This window comes from Stegastes partitus, unplaced genomic scaffold, assembly GCF_000690725.1.
Source record: "Stegastes partitus isolate 25-593 unplaced genomic scaffold, Stegastes_partitus-1.0.2 Scaffold244, whole genome shotgun sequence".
Classification (NCBI taxonomy): domain Eukaryota; kingdom Metazoa; phylum Chordata; class Actinopteri; family Pomacentridae; genus Stegastes; species Stegastes partitus.
The window spans coordinates 538816-564245 of NW_007577975.1; the positions used below are offsets into that span (position 1 = coordinate 538816).

The 25430-nt window shown below is 43.1% G+C and overlaps 3 protein-coding genes across 5 annotated transcripts; 1 reads left to right on the forward strand and 2 right to left on the reverse strand.

Moving 5' to 3' along the window:
- Positions 1-1314: 1314 nt before the first annotated feature.
- pigh (phosphatidylinositol glycan anchor biosynthesis, class H) lies at positions 1315-5483 on the reverse strand. The gene is made up of 4 exons (XM_008281777.1): positions 5015-5483; positions 3671-3880; positions 3499-3582; positions 1315-3345 (listed from the first exon to the last, which is right to left on the reverse strand). The coding sequence occupies exons 1-4, from the start codon at positions 5189-5191 to the stop codon at positions 3271-3273; spliced, it is 546 nt and encodes a 181-aa protein (XP_008279999.1). The 5' UTR covers positions 5192-5483; the 3' UTR covers positions 1315-3270.
- A 515-nt stretch (positions 5484-5998) lies between these two features.
- Positions 5999-15045, forward strand: zfyve1 (zinc finger, FYVE domain containing 1). 2 transcript variants are annotated; one of them, XM_008281779.1, is made up of 13 exons: positions 6002-6204; positions 7673-7846; positions 7933-8176; positions 8264-8524; positions 8881-9095; positions 9196-9302; positions 9930-10038; positions 11092-11189; positions 11378-11495; positions 11779-11949; positions 12031-12211; positions 12294-12407; positions 13517-15045. In XM_008281779.1, the coding sequence occupies exons 2-13, from the start codon at positions 7775-7777 to the stop codon at positions 13747-13749; spliced, it is 1923 nt and encodes a 640-aa protein (XP_008280001.1). In that variant the 5' UTR covers positions 6002-6204; positions 7673-7774; the 3' UTR covers positions 13750-15045. The 2 variants fall into 2 exon arrangements, with proteins under 2 accessions (XP_008280000.1, XP_008280001.1); XM_008281778.1 differs by having other exon boundaries at positions 5999-7846.
- Positions 15046-15580: 535 nt separating this feature from the next.
- wdr21 (WD repeat domain 21) lies at positions 15581-24885 on the reverse strand. 2 transcript variants are annotated; one of them, XM_008281780.1, is made up of 13 exons: positions 24452-24885; positions 23379-23533; positions 22209-22366; positions 21136-21218; positions 20568-20670; positions 20260-20403; positions 19923-19972; positions 19481-19560; positions 19113-19205; positions 18491-18588; positions 17466-17642; positions 16372-16486; positions 15581-16299 (listed from the first exon to the last, which is right to left on the reverse strand). In XM_008281780.1, exons 1-13 carry the CDS (start codon positions 24556-24558, stop codon positions 16067-16069), a joined length of 1596 nt encoding a protein of 531 aa, XP_008280002.1. In that variant the 5' UTR covers positions 24559-24885; the 3' UTR covers positions 15581-16066. The 2 variants fall into 2 exon arrangements, with proteins under 2 accessions (XP_008280002.1, XP_008280003.1); XM_008281781.1 differs by having other exon boundaries at positions 24423-24885.
- Positions 24886-25430: the final 545 nt, after the last annotated feature.

Genomic DNA, 25430 nt, shown 5'->3' on the forward strand with positions numbered 1-25430 from the left:
CAGTCACCGAGAGTTAGAAGGGACGGAAAAAACAAAGCTAGAGCGCTGAACTCGTGGGCTTTAGTGTGATTTTGGCCTTTTTATCGTTCAGGGTAGCCAGCTGGATGCAACCAAAATCACCAAAATAAGGCATCGCTGTGCCAAATTTAGATTTTTAGGGATTTTTACAAATTTTACCAACAGATTTCAAGTGACAAAACACTATAGGACACCGTGTTAACAATCCACTTCAACCATGTCCATGCTTTGTAAACACATTTTAACTGAAACGGCACTTCATACCCACTAAATTGCCAGAAGTTTTGTAGAAAATGCAGCTTCTATACCATTTAAAAAAAGGCCCTGTTCATTCCTACCACGTTCTCAGGCACTTTAAGGCGCTATAAACTGAGAACAGCTGATGCAGTCGTTCTCTAGTCGGTTACTAGTCAATTGCAAGCCACAGCTAAAACCAAACAGCTTAATGAGGTCGTGCCGGTTACACATTGTGGTGTGGCTGCTCGCAACACGTTTGAAGGCCAAAAAGTCGCATGTAAGCGTTTTAAAGCAGCTACAAGCGTCTAGTTCTGGACGTTGCATTCATAGAAAAATGTAAATTAAACACACATATCGTTAGTATTTCTCATTAACAATGGATCTTGATGCCTTTTGTCGCTTGTTTCCAGCCACAAGAAACCTCTTTGCCCAATAAAAATTCACTATAAATCAAAATTTGCCACGTCTGTGAATGAGTTTGGGGCTTAAATGTGTATAAAAAGTGATCATCCAACTTGCTATCCTGCACGATGAAACGACCAAAATGACCAAAATGGGGACATTTTCCATATATTCACTTTACTCATAAAGAATTCAAACGATAAATCACAAGCAGCACTCTGAAGATCACACTACAAACACACACACACACACACACACACACACACACACACGGTATCTTTAATATAATTTGGTTACCTTTCAATAACACTTCTAGGTAAACAGGCCCGGTGACCAAACGAAGGCGTTCGTGGTTATGAGGAAGTGAAAATGTAATGAAGGAAGAAGGCGCTGATGGTTATTTATAAAAAGGCAGCAGCTCGTGCAGCTACACACACCTTCACAGCTTCAGTTGTTTCACCCCCAAGAGAGAACATTCAAAGTACGTTTGTGATCAACGCTGCAGACAAACAGAGAACAGGAACAAGTTGTCTCTGAGTCTGAAGAGCTGGAAAAGACCTGATTCATTACAGACTCATCAGGTGTGTTGCTGCCTCCTACTGGGGAGAATAAATCCAGCTGCTCTGCTGCTGGAGGCAATAAATCAAGAGCATGACATGTTTTATCAAATGAGTTTTTAATCAAAAATACAGTCTGAACGATTAGAAAACACAAAAACTGGCCTCATTATTCATTCAAATCTAAATACATACATAAATAAGCTAAACTGTTGCACATTATTTCTATTATTTATTCCACTCAAAAGTTGGCTCCTTAAGTTTAAATAAAGCAATAATTAATTTTATTTATACAGCACCTCCCAAAAATACAGAAACAAAGTGCTTCACAAGACAAAAAGTTATAAAAACCAACTTAGAAGTAGTTTAAAAATGGCTCAAAAGCTACATGTGGGCAGTAAAATAAGCAAAGAAATATTAAATAATTCAAAGAATCAATGAGCAAAAGCAAAAGTTAAGAGAACGCCTTTAAGTCTTTATGAAGTGATCAATGTGAATTTAGATGACGAGTCCAGTGAACGCTCATCTATAGAGACGGGTTTTCAATCAATCAATCAACGTTTGATTACATATATCGCTCTTCAAACTAATTAAATGCAGATTAAAGTGGTTTATAAGTGATGAACAAAACATTTAAGGAGGATTTAAAAGAAGATAAAGAGTTCCAGAGAGCATCGGCCCCAAAAAACTAACAAACAAAACAAAACGGAAAAGGTCTCGTCACCATCTGGGTCTCACTTCACATCATGGAACAACTTAGACTGTGTGATCTGGGTCTTAAAAATCATCATTATTATCTTAAAAACGACTCAGATTTTTTCTGGGAGCCACTGGAGAGGCTCCACTGGGACTAACGAGCTGTTCTGTTGGGCTGCATTCTGGACAAGCTGTAATCTGTTTGTACAAACGTGTCCAGTCTCCTGATAAACAGACGGAACAACCGGGTTCTTGTTCAAGCTGAAGCTGCTGTCAAAGAGAACACTGAGGTTTTCACAGTTTTGAGGCTGAGAGCACAGACGTTTGAAAGCAGTAACTGCAAAGACTGATGACAGTCACCTCGGTGTTCAGCTGCACGATGCTCTGAACCATCAATACTTTTACTGCAGACACAGTGAGCGTAATCATTTCATAGAAGTCTGTGCGATTAAAGGAAAAATTCATCCGAGTTTCATGCGTAAAAGAACAGAAGCTCACATTATGCCTGCAGATAAAGACGACTGGTGCTATTTCTCATTAATTATTAAAGTAATTTGACAACAAAGTCCAATATTTTGACTTCAATACGGCTCCTTTCTTTAGTATTCACTTCATGTTGGGGCTGCGTGTTGTATTGTTCCAGCATCCACACTGAGACGTTCACAAAGTCAAAAGAACTCAAACATGATGCCACAACTGTTCTTAATACAAAAAGAAATCAGTCTCACTTTCCACGACTGATCTAAAGACACCTGATAGAACGTTGTCTGCTCTGTTTTAAGGGTTCTTGTCTTGGATGGATGTTTTTTTTTACAAGCAGTTTCCAGCAAAATGAGTCAGAAACCAGAAACACAGCATCAGCTGTAACCCTTCAGCTACAGAAAGGGCGACGTTGACCAAAAGCAGGAACTCTGTCGGCAGTGTTTCGCACATTTTGGCAACAGACGTGGTCAGTTTGACCGCTTACATCGACACCACAAAGCTCTGTGTGACGAGTACGAAGCAAATATATACGTCAGATGACTTTGCAGGTCGGAAACCAGAAGGGAAAGCATCAAATGGCTTTTTAAAATTATTTGTTGCACTCTTCTACAAAATCACAATCATTCTAGAGTAATTAATTCCCTCCATCTCAAATCATTCATCTGCTGAGAATCACTGCATTTTCTTCAATATATATCGCAGAAAAACAAAACGCAGCAACGTCAGGTTCAATATCGTGCAGCCCTGCTTCAAGTGTGAAAAAGAGAAAAATCAGAAAAATGCACAAATCAAATGAACCGGTAACAAAATAAACGTAGAAAGCAGACATGTGAAGCAAAGTAAAGAGTAAAAACGTCGCCTAGCTATGAGCGGTGCGTCATTGGCTCTTTGAAAGGATCTCCTGACAGCTTTTGTAAACTTTCACCAAACAGTTGAGCCTCGGCTTTGAGCTCTGAAAGACAAAGAAAAGAGAGTTCTTTAGAAACAGGTTCCTGCGTGTTCTGACGGGCCCGTCACTGGAGGTAAACAAGCAACAAAACGCTGACAGTAACTTGCCCAAAGCGGGTTTTCAGGAGGTCTGGGAAAACCTTCCAGTCGCTCTCACCTGAAATAACGGCACCACACTGGACACTGCGCTGGGCTCGGAGGGGTCCTTCAGCAGCACACACAGGTAGTAGATGATCTGATGCTGAAATGAAAGGCATCGATTAAACTCTCTGACAAATGCAAACAACTACAGAATGTAAAATTATTTGCACATAAGTCGACGAACGCACCATGTAAATCGCCTCATTGATGACGATATCCTTGATCTTGCTCATCTCGATGAACGTGGTGATCTCGCGGCCCGAGGCGTAGCTGGAAGACACCTGGATCCCCAAAGAGCCGATGACGAGCAGCGTCTCGTGGTCCACCTTCACGAAGTGGATGTGGAACATCATGCCGACGAGGGTGATGAGGATGGCGCTGGACAGGACGGCTGTGTTCTGAAAAGAGGGAGGACGTTAGCATGGAGGTCTGGTTGTGAGTCGAGGGTTTGTCCCGGCTTCAGATGAGCCTTTACGGGGCAACTACAGTAACAGCAATGAGTCGGTGTTAATCTAACAGAAGTCTATGCATTTTCCTGTTACTTCTGACCATTTGAGGAGCAGAAATGTGAATAAAACCCCAACTAAAAGCAAATATTTTTTTTCACTAGGGATTTTAAAACCTCTTTGGTTGATGCTAAGAATTCCTCCAAGCAGGAAACACTGATGTTTGTATGATTTTCTGATTAAATCTCAAAGAATATCGCTTGTAGTATTTTTTGCATCCTGGTTTTATGCAACACAAACATGAATCCATCATCAGATGTAAGCCACTGGAGCGACACAGTTCTGACCATAAACATAACATGTGGTGTATTTCTCTAATATCTGAACATCGATAATGTGAATTTGACTCATACAATAAGAAATTTGGTGCATTTAGTAGAAATATCACAGTATTGATTATAATCATGTTTAAAAAGGGTTAGGGTTATTACATGTCATGGTATTACACATGGAGAGCTGCAAGTACCACAGTGGATGGTCTTCATGTAATGGTGCAGCTAAAACCATTGTTGTGATTAATGTTCATTTAATTTTGAGGCCCTACTTCTGCCTAATTGAATGAATTGCTTTTTTCCTTTGCTGGTTCTGATCATCATCTCTCCGTCTGCCTCCTCTTCCCTCGTTTGGACAGAAACCTGTGCGTGCTGAAACTGCTGGATTTAACTTTGCAAAGAAAACTGTTCAGCATGTTTGGTGTGAACCGGACCAGGACCACCACAGCGGATGCATGGTCCAGACAGTGAAGCACGGAGGTGGCAGCATCATGACATGGAGCTGCATGAGGGCAGAAGGTGTTGATGACGTTTCTAGAAGCTCCATGAATGTCTGAGGATGAACCAAAATGCTGGCTGACAAGGTGCATTGTTGGTTTTTAATTTGACATCTGAACAAACAGTATTCAACTCAGAAGTAAAGCAATTCCTGTAACATCATGCAGTGTTGAAGCATGGACGGTTAGGTGATGTTACAGAGCAGTGTGCTCACATCTGTTGCGTACAGCTACTTATTAATAACCAGGTGTCCTACCTGTGTGAGGAAGAACACCGCGTACGCCAGCAGCCACACGGAGCAGGTGTACACCATCACCTTGCCGATGGACACTTTGGGGGAGCTGACGGTGAACTCCCTGCAGAAGCTGGAGTGACTCTGACAGTCCAGACATATACTTTTACCACTGATGTCCGTGAACGTTTCGTCCTCCATCACGAATGAACCAAAAGCAGAGGATGAACCATGAAGGAGAAAAGCGAGCGCTGAGTAAACAGTTAGCTGAAGCTAGCACTGAGCTAACGACGGCTAGCTGCTGGGAGCAGGCAAGGTCAGCAGCATGAGAAGAGAGAAACGGATAAATTCTTAGCAACGGGAAAGATGACAAATGTATAAATGCATTTTTAAGCTGCTAAGCTGCTCATATTAAATGCAAAATAAGAAAAAAGCGATATCCCAAGGATAAGTAAAACTATTTTGGTGCCGAAATCATCCCGACTTTGGCTGATTGTTTGTTTTCCTCACTAGGTTATCCCGATCGTATGTAACTCAGTACAAGTGGCTAACAAACACAAAAGAGGATAAATCCAGTTGAAGCGGCGTTCATGACAACAACCATAGGCAATTAAGTACTTAATATACTGTACAAGTCAACATTTGTGACACATCAATCGATATTAGCAATTTGTATGTCAGTTTTACTTGTTAACTCCGTGTAACTGTGGAGCGTCGGTGTGCGCCGGTTCACAAAAAAAGCAAACTCTACAGCAGCTGGAAGGAGCAAAGCATTATGGGTAATGATTGCTATATTTTTTATATTTGCGCTTCCTTTGTTTAATTTGCTGCTTATTTTTTTATCGTACTAATTTTTAGAAACCATGCAAGGAATAAAATGTAGTTATTATGCTGAAAAAATAATTAAAATGCGTCGTCTTTAACGCAGACAATCCTTAACGATCGGCTTGCTATGCTAACTGCAAGTCCTACATTTCCCAGAGTGCGTTGCGCTATTTGATGACTTTTGACCTCTGGATAAAAACAAGCCGATCAGCTGATGTAAAAGCAACAACATCTACAAGGGTCTGACACAATATTTCCCAGCCAGCTAACTTTCTCCGGCCGCTATATGTGGCAGTCGGCGGCGCGGCGGTAGACAGTGTCCGGTTTCAGAGCGTGTCGAGGCAGCGCTTTAGTTGACGGCTCTCCGTCGGACTGGTAGCAGCTGCTAGGTCAGTCGATTTAAATGAAGGTTGTTTGTGTCTCTTTGTGTGGCTAGTATTAGCTCATGGCTGTTTATTATTGAGCTTCACGGCGTATTTTTGAGGCAATATGACTAGCATACCACAGGCTACATCCAAATAGCATTGCCAGGCTGCTAGAACAAAGCAGGAGATGCAGGGCAGCTAACGTTAGCTAGCAAACTGTAAACACAAACTAACTACTAGCTAGTCTGGGTAACTGTGTTTGTTGTTGCTGCTTTTACTGTAGACTGACTGAATATCCTCATTAATGGTAAACAAAAAGCTTATTAGTTGTTGTCAACTATTTAATTTATTGCTAACTATTTTAGCAATCGATGAATCTGTAAGTCTTGAAGTACTGTCTTTGTTTTGAACAGCATACCTGTTATAACTCATCTGTAATCCGTTCGTGTCATATACACTTTGTATTGCGTAATTAATGTCTTATTATACTTGATGTATTATCTGGGTGCTTTCAAAGGCACCAACACATACACTCAGCAAGAAGGCAAATATTTCCCTAAATGTTTGAAGTAATTCAGTAAAAAGTTTTCTTTGAAAAGTCTTGATAAAGTATATTTCATTTCTCCCCACTGATCAGTGCGTCACATTTTAGACCAGATTATGTTTTGGAGTCGGCAATAATAGAGCTGCAACGATTAATCGATTAGTTGTCTGATTTTAAATTAATCAGCAACTGTTTTGACAACTGTTTTGAATGATTTTTCAGGATAGAAAAAGTCTTATTCCTTTGATTCCAGCTGCTTAAATGTGAGTATTTTCTGGTTTCTGCGATTTAAGGTTTGAGAACTGACATTTTCACTGTTTTCTGAGATTTTGTGGCGCAAACAACTAATCGATTAATCGAGAAAATAATCAATACATGAAACTGTAGTGAAATTAATGGTTAATTGCAGCTCAAATAAGCAGTGACAAAGTGCTCAGCTCAGTGTTATTTACTTTCTTAGCATTGCTCATGAGTGAATTGGCTTTTCTGAACAAAAATCTTACATGACATCTGGTAGAAGAGGTTTACCCAACTGTGCCATAACATTGTGTCCTCCTTTGCACTGCTGTTGCAATCCCAGTACCGCACAGTTAAAGTCACAGTTCCCACTTGTTATCAACACCCTGACCTGTCAGGTTTGACATGAGTAGTCAAGGTCCAGCAGTAGATAAAGGAATGAACACAATCCTAGTCTGCCAGGAGAGCTATGCCTGCGGGGGTTCAGACGAGGCTGCGTTTGAATGCGATGAATGCGGCAGCCTGCAGTGCGCTCGCTGCGAACTGGAGCTGCATCGCCAGGATCGGATGAGGAATCACGATCGGGTTCGGATCGCGCCGGGCCACGTTCCTTTCTGCGACTCCTGTAAAGGCGACAGCAGCTGCTCTGGGAGGCTCAGAGCGGTGGTGCGCTGCCAGGGCTGTAAGATCAACCTGTGTTTGGATTGCCAGAAACGCACCCACGGTGGAGTCAACAAGAGGAAGCACCCTCTGACACCTTATCCTCCTGTCAAAGCTGCTCACGAGAACAGCGTGACTTCTGGGGAGTCGGAGATGGAGATCCTCAAGGCCAAGCTGGAGAAGGTCTGCAGCTTTCTGTTGGTGGACGAGAAGGAGGAGATGCAGGTAGGTGTCTGAAAAGTCAGTTGAACTTTTGGCAGCAGCTCCTTTATGATGTCTTATGATGAAGTTGATGTTTTGTGTTTTCTCAGGTGAAGGATGAGGAGGACTTCGTCGACAGGCTGGGCTGCAGACCAGATGAGCTCCTCAAGGTGGTTTCTATCTTTGGAAACACTGGCGAGGGCAAATCCCACACCCTGAACCACACCTTCTTCCTTGGGAGAGAAGTTTTCAAGACCTCCCCCACCCAAGAGTCCTGCACTGTGGGCATTTGGGCAGCTATGGACCCTCTGCACTGGGTCGTAGTTATCGACACAGAGGGACTCCTCGGGGCTGGTATGAGACAAACCACTCATTTGCTTAACGTTAATAACAAGAAGCTGTTGCAGCCCACTAATTCTCTGCCCTCTTTTCACTCATCAGGAGCCAATCAGGGTCAGAGAACTCGACTCCTCCTCAAGGTTCTGGCCATTTCCGATGTGGTTATCTACCGAACACACGCTGACCGGCTTCACGACGATCTCTTCAAGTTCCTCGGTGACGCGTCGGACGCCTACTTGAAACATTTCACCCGGGAGCTGAAGGCGACGACGACCCGCTGTGGTCTGGATGTCCCGCTGTCCACCCTGGGCCCAGCGGTCATCATCTTCCACGAGACCGTCCACACCAAGCTGCTCGGATCAGGTGCGTGGGACGAGTCCGTTAGGCTTTAAGCTGTCCTTAGCAGGGGTTGATGTGGGGTTTTATAAGGCGCATATAGGTACTGATTGTTAGTTATCAAGGTCAGTTACAGTTAAAACAATTAGAAAAGTGCAAATTTCAACTCAAATCTTAATTGAAAAGCTTTTGTTTATTTGTGTTTAAATAAAAGAAACCACAGAGTGTTGACTGTAAATAGAGGCAACAACAGGAGCGTATTTTTAAATACGTAACTTCAATGGGAGTTAAAAAAACTAATAATTATACTAATAATCTGAAAAATGCTGAATATGGGTTTCAGTAACTGGATTGCCTTCATGCTCTCCTTCTTTACTCATTAGACAAACCTTCTGAATCGGCCGAGCGTCTCCTCCAGGAGCGTTTCAGGAAGCTGGGCCTGTTCCCAGAAGCCTTCAGCTCCATCCAGTACCGCGGGACTCGAACCTACAACCCTCCGACAGACTTCAGCGGTTTGCTTCGCACCCTGGAGCAGCAGCTGGATAACAACACCACCCGCTCCCCGCGCTCTGCCAGCGTCATCTACAAAGCTCTGCAGGTACTGACTGATATCTGTGTCGTCCTGTGACTGGATGTTCTGTGACCTGAAAGCTGACAGTGAACGTTACTGAGCGTCTCTGGTCTCCTTCTTCGTTCAGGCCCTGAGTGAACGCTTCAGTGGGGAGATCTCAGACGAGCACATGACCAGTAACTCCTTCTTTCCAGATGAGTACTTCACCTGCTCCAGCATCTGCCTCAGCTGTGGGTATGTGTGTCTCTTCTCACTGTTCCACAAAGTAGAAATGAGCATTTACACCAACATGTGACAAGATTCTCTGATATTATAACAGGAGTTGCTTAACTTTACAGCCCCCAAAATAACAGTGCCAGAAACCCAAGACCCCATATTTACAATATACACATAAAGACAACGGAAAAAAAACACAACAATATGATTTTATAGTAACTTAATGCAGGCTAACAGCTGAATACATCAGTCAGAGTAATCTCCATGTATAAACTATAGTATTAAGTCAACATACAGTTTGTCGGAGCAGTTTTTTTTAAATCCTTTGTAACAATTGTGACAAAAATATGCTGAGATAAATGTCTGGAAATCATTTAGCAACCCTTCCTGACCACCCTGGGGATCCTAATCTGTTGGTTTTTGTATAAATTGCAGAATGAGCTGCATAGTTTGACTCTGACACTTATTTGACAATTATTTGGCAGCCAATTCTTCTTCTATCTACTATTTGCAATGTTCATGTAGTGGCTCCATTAATAACGTCATTGTATTTATAAGAAAAAATAAATGTTGAAACGTTCACTTTATTTCATCATCATTAAAAGACTTTGTCTCTGACTCCTGCTTGTGTTCTCCCATTTTTAGGTCAGGCTGTAAAAGAAGCATGAATCACCTAAAGGAAGGACTTGAGCATGAAGCCAAACATCGCTGCCGCTACTCCGCACAATATGACAACCGTATCTACACTTGCAAGGTAACTACAGTCATACAGTCACATGATGAAGTAAAAGGTGCAGTCGAAAAGCTCAGAATCAAAAAACGTCCCCGATTGACATTTCCGGTCGATCCGTTTCAAATGAGTCTCCTTGTGTAGCGATGCTCTGCTCCTATTGCTCCTGTAGTAGCTCCCTGAAAGGCCCGTTCTGTAGACACGCACCATTAGTGATGCTGAATCTCCTAAACCCTAAACTTGAGTTTCATTCTGGGGAAGAGGACGAAGAGCCAAATCTGGCAAGTAGAGTGGATGAAGAGTGACAATAAAAAAACATCCAACATGTTTACTGGCTGTGTTGTGACGAGGTGCAGTTTGAACACCCACATGCAATTTGCAGCACGTTTAAGTTTGTTTGTTCCAAATGTTCTCCCTCATGTTCCAGTAGAACCACACAGTGACGATCCAGCCTAAAGGGACGAACTCACAAAACACGACTGTGTGAATGTCGAAGGGAACAGCGAGCAACATCAAGATGACTCGAAATTCATCCTAAATTACTCAAAGTGTGTCCAGAATGACCGGAAAATTGTCCAAAATAAAAAATGAGCTCAAGGAACCATACAGTAGAACTCTGCAGTGATAGTCTGGCTCTGGGCTTCAAATTCTTTGAGCACAACAACATGAATTTTGACGTAAACAGCAAGCAAGAACGTAATCTGAACTTGTCCCAAAAGACTCAAACTTTGTCCAAAATAAGATAAACGTGTCCAAAGTTTTTTCCAGTAGCTAGGACTTTACGAGCCCACGGTGAGTAAACATGACTGCGACTGTGGCTCCTCCACCGTTAGACTGCTGTTTGGTGTCTCGGTGGTCGCTGCAGACTGACCTCTGATCAGCTGATGGTCATCCAGCTGCTGACTGACACTGACTGCTTGCTCTCTGAAAGTTTTGACTCTGTGGAGATATCGTGTACCTACCACTGGTCACAAACACATCTGCTGATGCTGATAGAACGATGTCATGCAGAACGTTTTGACTGAACCACGTATTCCTGCTGAACAAATGTCTGACGTCTGTGCTGAACTTCTTCAGGCCTGCTATGAGGGGGGAAAGGAGGTCATCGTGGTTCCCAAAACGACGGCCTCGTCTGACTCACCGTGGTTTGGTTTGGCCATCTACGCCTGGTCTGGGTGAGTCCAGCGAGCACAGGAGCTAGGACGTATAATTTAGTACGTCCCTGCTAAGTAAAGTGAAAGACTGGCCCGCAGTACGATGTTCCGTTTGCTGATTCACTGTCAACTTGTTCAGAGAGTTTTTTATAACGTCTGCAGACTGTTTCCTTGATACTGAAGTTTAGATGTTTTTGTCTTTGGTCCAGGTATGTCATTGAGTGTCCCAACTGTGCAGTGATCTACAGAAGCAGGCAGTACTGGTACGGGAACCAGGACCCAGTGGAAACGGTGGTCAGGACAGAGATCCAGCACATCTGGCCCGGGGTGAGGCCTCAGCGGAGCAGCCCAAATGAGATTCTACTTATGCCAGTCTTTAAAAAAAAGTCAAGCAGTTCTAAGTCACATGAATGTAGCATTTTTCATGTAATACTGCTGACATAAGCACAGCTGATGCTACATGTTAGCTCCAAGGCTATGCTACTGTGTATTAGCAGGTTACAGTGACCAGCCATCGTATGTTCTGCTGCTCAGTGTTCAGTGATAACAGTGACTCATACTTGTACAAAACATGACTAACAGACTCTTGACGCTGTTGTCTTCCTCTCAGTCGGATGGTTTTTTGAAAGACAACAACAACGCTGCTCAGAGGTTGCTGGATGGAGTCAAATACATTTCCCAGTCCGTGTCCGAACTCAGCGTCAAACCTGCCAAAGCCGTCACCTCCTGGCTCACCGACCAGATCGCGCCCGCCTACTGGAAACCCAACTCCCTCATCCTGGTACGTCCCCCACACCTCACTAGAACTATAAAACAACAGCGCGGTAGAATATTGTCAGCACCTAATACGCCTGTGTTGCAGAAATGCCATAAATGTGGGGAGGAGTTCCAGGCCAACGACACTAAGCATCACTGCCGAGCCTGCGGAGAAGGTTTCTGCGACGCCTGCTCCTCTAAAACCCGACCGGTCCCGGAGAGGGGCTGGGGCCTCGCGCCCGTCAGAGTCTGCGACGCCTGTTTCCACAACAGGGGAATCCCGACTGGTATGCAGCTTTTAACGGCTTCCTGGATTCCTGACGGCGTGCTGTAAATATCTGACGTTATGTGTTTGTGTTCTTGTTGCAGAGCTGCTGGATGCTGCCCTGGAGGAGGAGGGAGGGACGCTGATCGCCAGGAAGGTCGGGGAGGCCGTCCAGAACACTTTGGGAGCTGTGGTTGGTGCTATCGACATACCTCTCGGTGAGCAGAGACTTGAAGCTCCTCTCAGATTTCTTTCTGTTAATCTGACGACATCTGAACGCGCCGGCCTCATGTCTGCTCGCTTTTCTGTCGAGACTTCCTGTAGGAACATTTAGTCACATCAACAGATAAATACAAACAAGTGACGGTACTTTGGGTTGTTTAAGGTGATTTCTGGAACTTTTTTTTCACACTTCAGCACCAAAATTAGTCCAAAGACATCACAAAGATCACAAAAGACGTATTTTGCAGCCAAAGATGCATGACACCAGTTTCTGGGTGTTTTAGTGCTACTGGTACATTTTTCTTCACCACGGGTTCATTTTTTACGACAACATAAAGTCCTGCAGCTCTGTGGAAACAGAACAACCATAGCTAGAAGGAGCACAAACTCAGAAATGTCTTTGTGCAGTATGACACGCTTATATTACCATAAATCACAAAAATAAAACAGTTGAGTTTATTTAATCACTTATTTTACAAAAATTGAGAAAACCTGAACTTAACAAGGTGTTGTTAATTCTAGAAAAATTATGACTCTATATACTTTAATTATTATACTAATTACATTTTTAATCGGTTTCAACACTTGCTGCAATTCAGCCAAAAGTCTTTAGATATTCGTCACGTGAATGTTGGTTGCAGCTTCGTCACAAATTGCTTCACAGTTTGTTTGTTATTTTAAAGTAGAATCTGGTGTAAATAGATAATTTTTGGGGGGACAATTTTTAATAAGAGAAGATAACATAAATGTTTGTTAATACTAAAGGAACTTCTTGTGCCAGATATTGCACACACACACACGCACACACACACACACAAAGACATAAATGCAGAATAAAGTTTAATGAAATATCATGATTTTAAGTTTGGTTCTGGCCAACTTTTTTTTGACCAAAGGTGTCACAGATGAGTAGTTCAAGGACCGTGGGAAAGTTCAAACTCTTTCTGTGTTTGCAGTTTCTTGTGATAAATGTGTGTTTTTTATAGATGACTTCCTTTTAAACCCACGGGCAGGTTTTGGGGTTCAGAGGAATAAATCTTTTATTCATCAGTAGAAGCTTCCATTTCACAGTCATACTAACAGCCCGTCTTTCCTGCGTGTCCAGGCCTGGTGAAGGACGCCGCCCGCCCGGCCTACTGGGTCCCCGACCAGGACATCCACTCCTGCTGCGAGTGCCAAAGGGAGTTCACCGCCCGTCTCTCCATCCACCACTGTCGCGCCTGCGGTCAGGGCGTCTGCGACGACTGCTCCCAGGAGCGGCGCCCGGTTCCGTCCCGCGGCTGGGACCACCCGGTCAGGGTCTGTAACGGCTGCAGCCAGAAACCCGGCGAGCTCTAGCAGGACCAGGAGCAGGACCAGGAGCCGGAACACTGCGGAAACTGGAAGTGACAGCATTTCAAATCTGGCTGAAGAAGGCTTCATTGGGGTTTTCTGGCTGGTTGGACTCATGTTTTGTCGGTCTCACGTCACTTCGGTCCCTTCTTGATATCTTAATTCACTTTAATATGCCTATAATTTACACTGTGAAGAGTCAGAGTGAGACGGAAATATCAAGACGACAAAACGACTCAGCGAGACGATAGGAGTATTTTTTTTATGCTTGATCATGACTGATTTCAGGTAAATATCCATGTGGCCCTTTAGATCCTTTCAGAGTTATATTAATGCACATGAATCCCTTTGACAATCCCTCCCAGTGTGACCTACTAATACTATTAGCACCTTTTCTCTGGCACAACATACAAGTGCTGACTGATTTTATACTGATATCAGATTGTTATCTGCATGAGTCTTGGGTGTAACGTTCAGGTCTGGCTTTAGAAAGATGGAAAACCCTGGAAAACGATCCGCCACAGTTCATTCTGACCCATATTTGATCGCCTTTACAGTAGTTTTCCTGCTAGCTTTAGCTTTCTTTGGCTTTACGAGGTTTATAATAGAACAATCAGAAGCCACTGGTGTACTGTAGCATCAAGATGCATTCCAACTTATATAATAATTACTACTTAAATAATCCTCCGTCCTTCGTGGTTGTTTGTGAACTTGAACGGGCCGACGATAAAAGAGCAGCCTTAATAATGCTGTTGAGTTTTACATAGAGTATACAGGAACATATATGGGAAAAACAAAGTTTACTTTAATAGGGAAATTTTTAAATTTTGTTGTTAAATGTCAAAGCTACTATCTGTAAAGAGGACGAGTGCGACTGCGGCGGGGTTACACGTAACTGCTTTTATAGCGTGGCTGGCTCACAGTAGCGTACCGGTACCGCAGACAAAGACTTCTTCTTTGAGGCTGGCCCCTCAAACAGGACAACTCAGGCTGCGCGGCTAGTTAGCTCGGAGCTGTTAAAGAGCTGCGGCGCCACGTCAGCCATGTTTGCTTGTGTTGTACAGAGTAGATAAGTATGACACACGATGCTGACGGGCTTTTGTGGCATCGTGACTTTTGACTGCAAGTGTTTTTTGTTTGTTTTTTTTCCACTGACTGACTGGAAGAGTTGGTTTGATGTCAACACAGAGCAGACTTTGGCCCTGAATCAGAAGGAGGTGATCATGGAATATAGATATCACATGGAACCAATCAATACCTTGTGTTCATGTATGCTCATACTATTAAAGTGCAAAAACTCAACATCCGCGTGGTGTCATTTGGGAGCAAATACATTGCAACCGTGTTTAATAGATCTTTCAGAATAGCTTTAGGATTCAACAGTTAGAAAACGCACTGATGTACAATATAAACACAGCATCGATCCAGTAAACTCCATGGAAGAGCCCATATTCTGCACATTTACAGGTTAAAACTAAACTCTTGGGGTCCAATAGAATATGTTAACATGCTTTCATGTCCATGAAGCACATCGTTTGTCTCGTGGCAGCTCATCTCTTCAGCCTCTGTCTGAAATTCTCCATTTCAGCTCCTGGAAAGCCCAGCCTCCTCTGATTGGTCAGCTGGTCCGACCAAAGTCAGGCAATGCTGGTCAGAAACCCCAGATCTCAGAGTATAGACCCACGGTGTCCAATCCTGGTCGTTGAAGGCCACAATCCTGCATGTTCTAGATGTTTCCCTCTTCCAACACACCTGATTCAAATGATCAGCTCATCATCAAGCTCTGCAGAACGATCCTGATCATTTGAATCAGGTGTGCTGGAAGAGGGAAACATCTAGAACATGCTGGATAGGGGCTCTCGAGGACCAGGATTGGACACCCCTGATCTATATACTACACACATGCACACTGCTGCCCTGTAACACAGCTGTGCATGGACTCTGCACATCCTTTGTCACTTTGCAGGCCTTTTTATACGGACAAAAACCAGATCTATAACACCCCAAAAACCCCAAACAGCAGAACATGGGCTCTTTAAAAATCAAGGTCAATCAAGTCTTCAGTAAGTGCACTTAATTAGAACAGGGTGCAGTAAGTAACGGGACTGTGCAGCACTTTGATTTCTTTTTGGCACAAAAAAAAAAAAATCTGTGAAAAACAACATTCCCCTGAGATTTCAATGCAACTCTTCTGAGGTCGTCTTCCAGCCCAAAGTTTGGTACCACTAAATCAACTGCACAAGCTGGCCGACGGGTTGAGGAACAGTCCCACAGTAACTTCATCCGGCCTTTTTAACTCCCCATCACCAAACACAAACACCTCCTAAAGTCCGTCCTTGGGCTCTGCTCCGTCCTGGTAGTCGGTGTTGTACGGGAAGTAGTAGAGGTCGTGTTTGACGGCCATGAGCAGACCCGGCAACCCTCTGCAGCCTCCCAGATTGGAGGAGAAGACCACGCTCGGGATCAAGTCGTTGGCGGCCGGGTGGGGTGACGGGATGGTCCTCAGGAGATGGCCGTCCTTCAGGCTCCACAGACGGGTGTAGCAATCCTGACCCACTGAGGACGAATCGGCCCGTTAGACGGTTTTATTCTATATATAGTGCACTGGTGTGTTTTCTCGCCTCCTACCTGCCAACAAAAGCCCTTCGCGCTCATTGACGTGGACGGGAAGGTAGACGTGCTCGTTGTAATGCCCTTTGTACTCCTGCACCGGCTTCGTCACTCGAACGTCCCACAGCTTGATCTGCACATACGTTAAGACGACAACGTTAAAAACCTGACATGTTCTGAAGGTTTCTCACAAGTTTACCCCAAAATAAAGACACAGTCTGAGTAAATATAAGCTTAGTGCTTAGCTTCAAAAACAAGCAATAAACTCAAACATTTAACTTCTGAACATCTCAGGAGTAATCTAGTAACTAACCCTCTGAGCTCCAATCAGTTCTTGAGGATTCAGTTTTGCTCCTGTGACATTTTTCCTCCACTGTGGGCTCATTTTTCAATATAAAGTCCTGCAGCTCTATGGAAACAGAACAACCACGACTAGAAGTAAAGAGAATTCTGAAAAGTCTCAGTTAAAATGGCATAAAACAAGAAAAAAGTTGATTTTTTGTCATTTGTTTTTACAAAAATTGAGAAAAACTGGAATCAACAAGTCCCACAATAACTCTACAGTCTATAAATGTTTTCTTTTTGTCTTTAATTCTAGTTACACTTTTATAAAAGCCTCTGCGCATCAGCTTCAGAAAGATGTTTCACCATGCTGAGTGTGTCTTCCAACAACCAGGTCCTTTCTGTGCTGCTTTTATTTGATCGATCACGTCCATTTTCTTTTTTATTCTCTCTAATTTGTCTCCACACTTGTCTTCTCTCTGCTCTGTGGAAACACTGCCTGGAGTTCAGCTAAAAACTTCACGTTTTGATTCAGTCGTGGCTTCTCAGTTGCACCAAAGAGTGAAGAATTTTTTGCAAACAAATTATTTTTGGCAAATCTTTGTAGAATAAAGAGATGTTGATGAAATATTCCACAATTTCAAGCTCAGATTTTATTAAAGTTCCCGACAAAACTACTTCAGATATCATACGACAGATACTTTGATAAATGATGGAACTTTGGCAACTTCTTTAGAGATAAGATGCATTTTGTGTTTTTTTGGGAGGTTCAGAGGGTTGAGAATTCAGTGCCTTTAACAGAATCAGGCTCTAAACGTCAGTGAGCTGACCTGGCCCAGCATGTCGGCAGCCAGCAGGTAGTTCTCGTCCTCCAGGACGCGTACGGAGGTGATGGCCGACTCCTGATGGAATCGCGTCGCCTTCCAGCTCTGATCTCTGCGTCCTCGCTGCCGGAGGTCGATGCTGAAGATCTCCCCCGACCTGCAGCCGTTAAACAGGACAGGAACCTGCAGGAATGCAAGTATTCAGTTTCCTTCTCCTTTAAATCTATCCTCAACATATGATACAACCTGTTTGTGATTAATTTGGCATCCGTAACTTTGTTTAGGAGGTTAAATCACAGCTACTAACACAACTCACACGATCAGTGCTAACAAACAGACATTTCCACATAATAAAAGCTGAGTTGATCCTGGTTAAGCAGCAGAATACACTAAATCCACTTCAACGGAGGGACTCTAAATCACCCATCTGAGGGCTTAAGTTGGTACTTTCCTTTTTAAGATGTGTGAGAGACGAAAAGAGAAACTATGAACAAGCCTGAGCATGCTGCTGCTGTAAACTGCCTGAAAACGGTGTCCTAGAGGTCGGCCGTTAATCCTCAAACAAACAGATTTGGTTGTACGGTTTGGTTTCGCTGTCGCGCTGCTGAATCAGGCCCAGCGGACGACAACACAGAATGACCGTCTGACTGCTTCCAAAGAGCTCAGCCAGAGAAGGAAGTGGATGAGCTGCAAATGAACTCTGTTTGACAGAAACTTTAAAGAAGAGACCTGTTTGATTCCTGCATTGTGAAGTGTCACTGGAGGAAACTGGCAGGTGGAATAACAGGAGTATTTACCAGCCAGTGGTATCCTGACAGTAAGGAGACGGTTTAGAAACAGAGCAAACCAGTGATGCAACCAGCAGCAGCGCACAAAGTAAATAAAGGTGAGCTAATGCAGCCGTAGTTTCGATCAGAGAATAAAAGGTTTCTGTCACCTTCCACTGACTGTGTTGCGTTTGTGAGAAACAAGTTGCACCGGTGAATAAGATATAATTACGTTTAATCGCTTTGCAGCAACAAAAGACTCACCCGAAGGGCAAACTGTTGAGCCAAGACGTCGCTGCCGACGCTGTACGTCTGAGTTCGACCCGTTTCTGCGTCCTTCACGATGACCCTGCGGGACAGACCTGCAAAAACACGACTACTTCAGATATAAAACTCACTTCTCATTTACTCAGTGGAAAAGTGTCTGTTACTGCGTATTCTACTGACACACTGCCATCAAACAGGCTTACTATCTAGCTCATGGGAAGTTAACTCTTTAAACCACCTTCACATTTAAGCTCTTATTCTGGTCATTATAAGGACAAGCCATTCATGCTGCATTGCTTTCCCCCCGAACAGTCAACGCTGTTCAGATCTTGCAGGATTTAATATAATAATACTGGCTGATTTTGTATAGTAAGGAAAAAATATTATATTTTTCCAAGTACATCACCATGAAATCCTGGCAATAGAGATATATTTCATAAATATGTAGGAGAGACTGAATCTGGGAACATCACAAACATGCTGCTGTGATAGTTTATGACTCAGAAGTTGGAAAAAACATGTGCTTGGTGCTTAAAGAAAATAAAAATACAATAAATACAGTACAGTTTGATTAATTTATCAAATGAGTAGCAACAAAAACGCCGCCTGTGGGACTGACCGGTGCTGAAAGTCTTGTCAAACTGGGGATTGAGACACCAAGCACAAGACCAGGCCGTGGATATCTTAAAGCTGCAGAGCATCCCGGGTTGATCTGAGGGGAAAAAGTGTGGGAGACAAGAGGAGAAGTGGTAAAAACTGGGAAGGCACAAGATGAGTTTATTGGTTATCATCTGTCTGTAGACACCAGGATGCTGCGGATGAAGGAGTTTTGAAACCCAGTAAGGTGTCAAATCCTGTTTATTCCAGAAAATGAAAGCATTTTTAAATAGTAGTCCAATGTACCAACACTGTTCCAGCTACAGAGGATTAAAAGTTCTATATTTTACCATGCTGAATATCACAAACAGTGCGAGAAGCTTGACGTACCTGGGTTGGAGTTGCTGAAGAGGGAAGCAGGAAGCAAACTGACGCAGCCCGGAGTATCTGCCACTCCGACCAGACACAGCCTGGCAGTCGGCTCAGTCAAGGAAAACACCGGCTCTGTTCAACAAACGCTGAGGCGACAACGATGTGTGACAAGCCTCAACGTTAAACCAGCTGCCTGACGCTGTGCAGGCCGCTCGTCGTCTAACGTCACGGTTAGAGGAAGTCGTTCAGATCAGATCCTGCTTCCAGCACATTGACTGTTCACCTGCTGCCTCATAAATCCCACCGACTGTAACAGGATGATCAACGTTATTCACTTGACCTGTCGGTGGTTTTAATGTTGTGGCTGGTCGGTGTAATTCGTCTGCGGTACCAGGTTCAGATCTTGAGTTGTGAGATAAGTGGACTGACCGAGAGCTCAGCTGAAGCTAAAGAAGGATACAGAACGTGAGAGTCGGGGTAGTTGACTGAGGCCCAGCAGATGGAGTTCACCTGGAACACATGCAGACGGAGCAGAGCCATTACTTTTGAGCGTCTGAGAGTAAAGTGACTGTGTACAAAAAACGGCTGTAAGTTCCTGAATGGTTATTGCAGTAACGTATTGACTTAAAGTGGAAAGTCTACACTTCAATCACACGTGGACAACTTCGTTTCAATGCGCTGTGGTGGAGGACAGACGCTAAACTATGAAAACTCTTAATCAGTCCAAATATTTATAAATCCGACTGTATTTAATCAACGTGAAACACTTCGCTTCAGCCGTGGTCAAACACTCCCACCTTGCGGTTGGTGAAGTAGAGGTTATCGCACATCTCCACGGACAGAGATCCCCGGCTGCTGCTGCTGAAGTTCATGATGCCGTATTTGCAGCCGCCGTGAGAGACATCGTTGACCGTGAAGACTCGCTCGCAGGCCGAATCCCCCTGAGAACAGAAAACAAATCACGCACCCCAGAAAGTAAGCAGAAACAAATGTTGTACCGGGCATGTGTATATGATCCTAACTATAAATTATGTAGGAAAGTGTGTGTGGTAACCCCAGGGTGTTTTGTGTGTGTGTGTGTGTGTGTGTGTGTGTGTGTTCTCACCACTATGAGTCTGAAGTTGTCGGTGTTCGGGGTGCTGCTGTCTGCACTCTGGATCTCCAGTTTGTGGCGTCTCATCCCGCTGACCTTCACCTCGTGGACGAGCCTGCAGACAAACAGTTACCATAGCAACCAGCGCCTAAAAACCAGAATAATATACGCACTTATTCCCAGCCGTCCGTGCGCTTATTTATTTATTTGTTCGTATAAATGTTTGCCTGTAGGATGAATCTAAATCGTTTGGCTTGTACGTGAAATGAATTCATGTGATTCACGCCGTCGGGCAGAACAATATTTTGACCGTGTTTTTTCACGCTTTTGTCTCTTTTCGTGATTTTGTAGAATCGCCTGTCAAATTCGATTAGCATCTTTATTAGCGGTCGGCCAAAGCTCGGAAGAGAACTCGCTGTGCACATACAGAACTGATTAGCATTAAAGTCGGTCTTTGTTTCCCTGTTGTGTTTTTTTTTTTCTTTTTCTCGTAATGTATTGCAGCTGTGGGCACTGAAATGCCACAGAAAAAAGAAAAACAGCTTCATGTCCAGTTGGGAGCGCAGCAGTGACACAGTACCTACAGTAGGAGTTCTCAGGCAGCAGACCAAGATGTCTTTTCTGCAGCAGCAGCGAAGTGTTCAGTCCTGATCTCGGTGCTTTCTGTAAAAGAAGAAGACACATGAGCACATTTCACACCAAAGCTCATTTACAAGGGACTTGCAAAGTGAATCAAAATGCACTAATCGCATAAAAAGACAAATAAACTACAAGAAAACATTTAAATTCAAATCAAAAGAACAGTAAAAAAGAAAGATTTAAAGTAACGCATAAAACAAACAGACTTAAAGACAATCATAGTAAAAGTACGGACAAGTTTAAAGCAGCATTTATAGTTGATTGAAAAGGAAAACAAACATTCTTTAGTTTTAAAGTTAAATACAGTTGTGGAAAATGTGAGTTTCAAAGGGAACAAGCATGAAACTCATTTGGGACCACAGAATGTCTGTGCATGTTTAAGACCAAGACTCAATCTGCAAAATATGTATGGCAGAGTTGTGCAATAATAACAACAAAATTCCAGTCTGAAGAGGTTTAAACAGAAAAATCTGCAGCATCAGAATGAGAAGAATTGCAGCATAAATATATAAATTAAAACATTTCAGCCAGTTTTGTTATTAGAGGTTTAAGTTTTAGCCAAGCATAACAGTCATTTAGTTTGTAAAATGATCTGAAATAGCAGCAAAACTAACAGATTTCTGTCAGATATGACAACACAGACTCTTTGTCTTTAATGTCAATCTTTCTTATTGTTACCCTTTAAAAGCTCACTGTGAGTTTGGTAAAACCCTGCTGAATAATTCAAGGCTGTTATTTATCATTTCTCTTCACAGAATTCTCACTTTCCTCTCAGACAGATGCAGAGTCATTACAGCTGTTCCTGAGGCCAAAATGCTTTAGTGAAATCTAAAAGAGTAAAATTTAATGTGACTCATGTTTAGCTTTTATCATGAGGAACATAAAAACTAGTGCACACAGTGTGTCTACTTCTTGTACTAGAAAAACGCAACGTTCAATCTACGAGTACAATGAACATCAAAAAGCTAAAAGACGTAGAAAAGTGGGACTCATATTCCATCACAGCAGACTTACTTTTCTTGGCTTCTCGTCCTCTGCCAGCATCTTGCTTCTCTGTTTCTCCCGTTCCTTCTCCTGCAGCTTCTCTCTGGTCAGCGGGTTACAGTTGTTGTGTCCAGGCAACAGGCGGAAGTAACGGTTTTTCTCCGGATCGAAGTAGAACCCTGGCAGCTCTGCGAGTAGAGAAGGAGACAAAATTAGGCACTCATCTTTCTTAGAGTCCCGCTGGTTGCTGACTAAACCCTTCAAATCTCATTTCTGTGTATCAGAATACACATCCATGAAATAAATCTCTTGCTGTCTTAGATATAACTCAACACTGTTGCTTCGTGTTCACCAGCTCACCTACAACTCTGCTCAAACACTGTACAACTTCTCTACGCTACACAATGGCAAGTTGTGCAGCGTGTTCTGACCAGAAACTGATTCTGAAGAAGAATAATGAAACAGAAATCTCCGCCCTGATAGCTGACAGATATGGTTCTTTAGGTCTGTCATGTATGAAGCCATAGAAGTCGGAATCTAAGCTTTTGACTCTGACAGTGGTACACTGCAGCTTCAAGGTGGAAATACTTTGCCGCCATGTTGCTGATTGTTTCACACATGATGCGTGAATCCATGTCTTCCAGCATCGTATGAACATGTTGACAAGGTGAAAAAATAAAAATAATTGTGATGTACATGTACTGTAAATAGGGCTGCAGGTGGCTCAGTGGTTAGCACCGTCGCCTCGCAGCTAGAAGGTCAACGGTTCACGTCCCGGTGAGGACACCCGGGATCTTCCTGCGTGGAGTCTCCATGTTCTCCCCGTGCAGCGTGGGTTCTCTCTCGTGACTGTAAATTGTCCGTAGGTGTGAATGTGAGTGTGCTTGGTTGTCTGTCTCTAAGTGATAGACTGGTTACCTGTCCAGGTGAACCTGCCTTCACCCTGAGTCAGCTGGGATAGACTCCAGCCCCCCATGACCATAGTGAGGACTAAGCAGTGTATAGACAATGGGTGGATGTTCTGTAAATATCCAGTCAGCGTGTTCCTGAACATCATGACAATAAACACCAAACTCCTCGTTACCTCGAGATGACATGGTGTTATCAACATTTATAATTCTCTTCATGATTTGACACCATTAAGAATCTCAAGACACTTTTAAACCAGTCACTGGAAGAGTCTCTGTGTCTGGTACCGACCTGGTGCAGCACTGCTGTCTTTAGAGGAAGATGAGGAGGAGGAGGAGGAGGAGGAAGAGGAGGATGAAGCAGAAGGTGAAGAAGTAGAGGCAGACTGGTGATCATATCTCCTCTGAGGTGCTCTGTTCGATGGTCCTGCATCATCATGTCCGTACCTGTGAACAGAAAAACACTCACTGTTAATGTTAGGAATGCTGCTAGGATCTCAAAACACAGAAACAGCACACAACTCTTCAGAGTTTTACGAGATAACGATCCCATTTACAAGTTGTATACACACATAGTAAGTAATGAGTACAGTAATAAGCCGGTTAACTTTAAAACACCACGCTCTGAGCAAAGGAACATTAACATCACAGTGAATGCAGGCGGCTACAGCAGTGGATCTTTAACGGTGTGCCTCACTGATGCTGATTTACAGCTATAATAATACATAAAGGTGTGACTTGGAATGCGTGTTTTCAGAAATAATGTGAGACAAAAACATGTGAGAGCCGCTGAGTAAGACCAGAGCTGCCAACTTTTATCTACGAGCACGAGTGAGACTGGTCAAGCTTATAGATTATTAATTCCCATTTTAATTTTTAGTGTTAAGTTTATTTAATATTAATTTAAATAGTCCAGGAGAAGAGATGCAGGTGCTGACGAGAGGAAAGGTCCCAGAACACAATATCCCAAAATAAGTAATCGATTAAATGTGTTATCTGGAGGTGATGGAGAAAAGTTCATGTCTGCACTGAGCAGAGCTTTGGATCCACAAACTGACTCCACTGTGGTTTTCTTTCTGGTGTTATATACTCCTTTATACTTCTGGTTTTACTTTTTATTGTGGGATTAACTTATATTGCACTTGTCTAGTCCTCCTCGGTCTTTAGTGTTAATAAATGCTTTATTTATTATCATTTATTTATGTTTATGCATCAGATGACAGAAAAATACAAACATTTCTCTTCCTTTTCTGTACTGAGCAGTTATGAGGTATGACTGACGTAGAATCAGACAATAATTGGCGTTACAGACACAACACATGTCACAGTTTTTAACCTCCAATCTGTCCCATTTAACACAAGTACCAGTGCACGTCCTGTGCGGATCTTTGCCGGCTGCCTCTGTACCATCTCTGACCGCCGCCTTGTCGCCGGTTCTGTCGCTGCCCTTCTCTCCAGTTCCACTTCTTCATCCCTTGCAGAAGTTTCGGATCCTCACGACGCCTTTTCTCTCATCCACTTGTGAGTTTGAGCCTCCAGACTGCGGCGTGTTTACTAGTTAGCAAAGTTAGCAAGCTATCGTTAGCATCCTTGAGCTAATGTTAGCTACACATCTTTCTAGACGCGTTTGGTTTTAAATGCCGGACATTCAACATGAGTAATGTAACCCAGTTAAGTTTTAATAGGTCAATAACGTCAATATTATCCTAAAACAGGCTAAACATTCTTTAAAAACCGATGCCAACGAGCAATGTTTCAGTGGTTAAACCTCAGAAGCTAACTGCTACATGGAAAGTTCCTGCCATGTTGTCCCGCCTCCACGCGACGCTAATTGGTCGAACGCAAACAATGGCGTGTGACGTTTCAGCCATTCATTGGTCAATTTCTTAAGGCGCTACAGAGGATAATAATGTATATAAATTATTTAGTATTTTATTTTTTTTAACTTTAAAAATACAAAATGCATTACAGTTTCAGCACATGTCCAAAAGTGTGCATCTTGTTTTAAATAATTAAAATAAATTTAAATGAATGCATCACAAACTGGTTGATTCTTGTCCGAAAAAGCCATTTAAACGGGTCGAATCGACGTTACACGGCAGCCTGTGTAGTGTTGATATTATTTCTAACAGTTTTTTTCATTGTGATAAATGTAAATCAGGTTTATTTCCCGGTTTTATCCCAGTCTGGGGTCTGGGACGTTAATTTTGACAGATTTATCTGAAGCCACGCCCACTGTCTGGACGCTGCTGTTGTATTGGCAGGAGCGCGGTGCACGCAGGACCGCATTGGCTGTTGTGTTTTTTTTTTCATAAGGGTCCCAAACTACACCGAGATTTGGAAT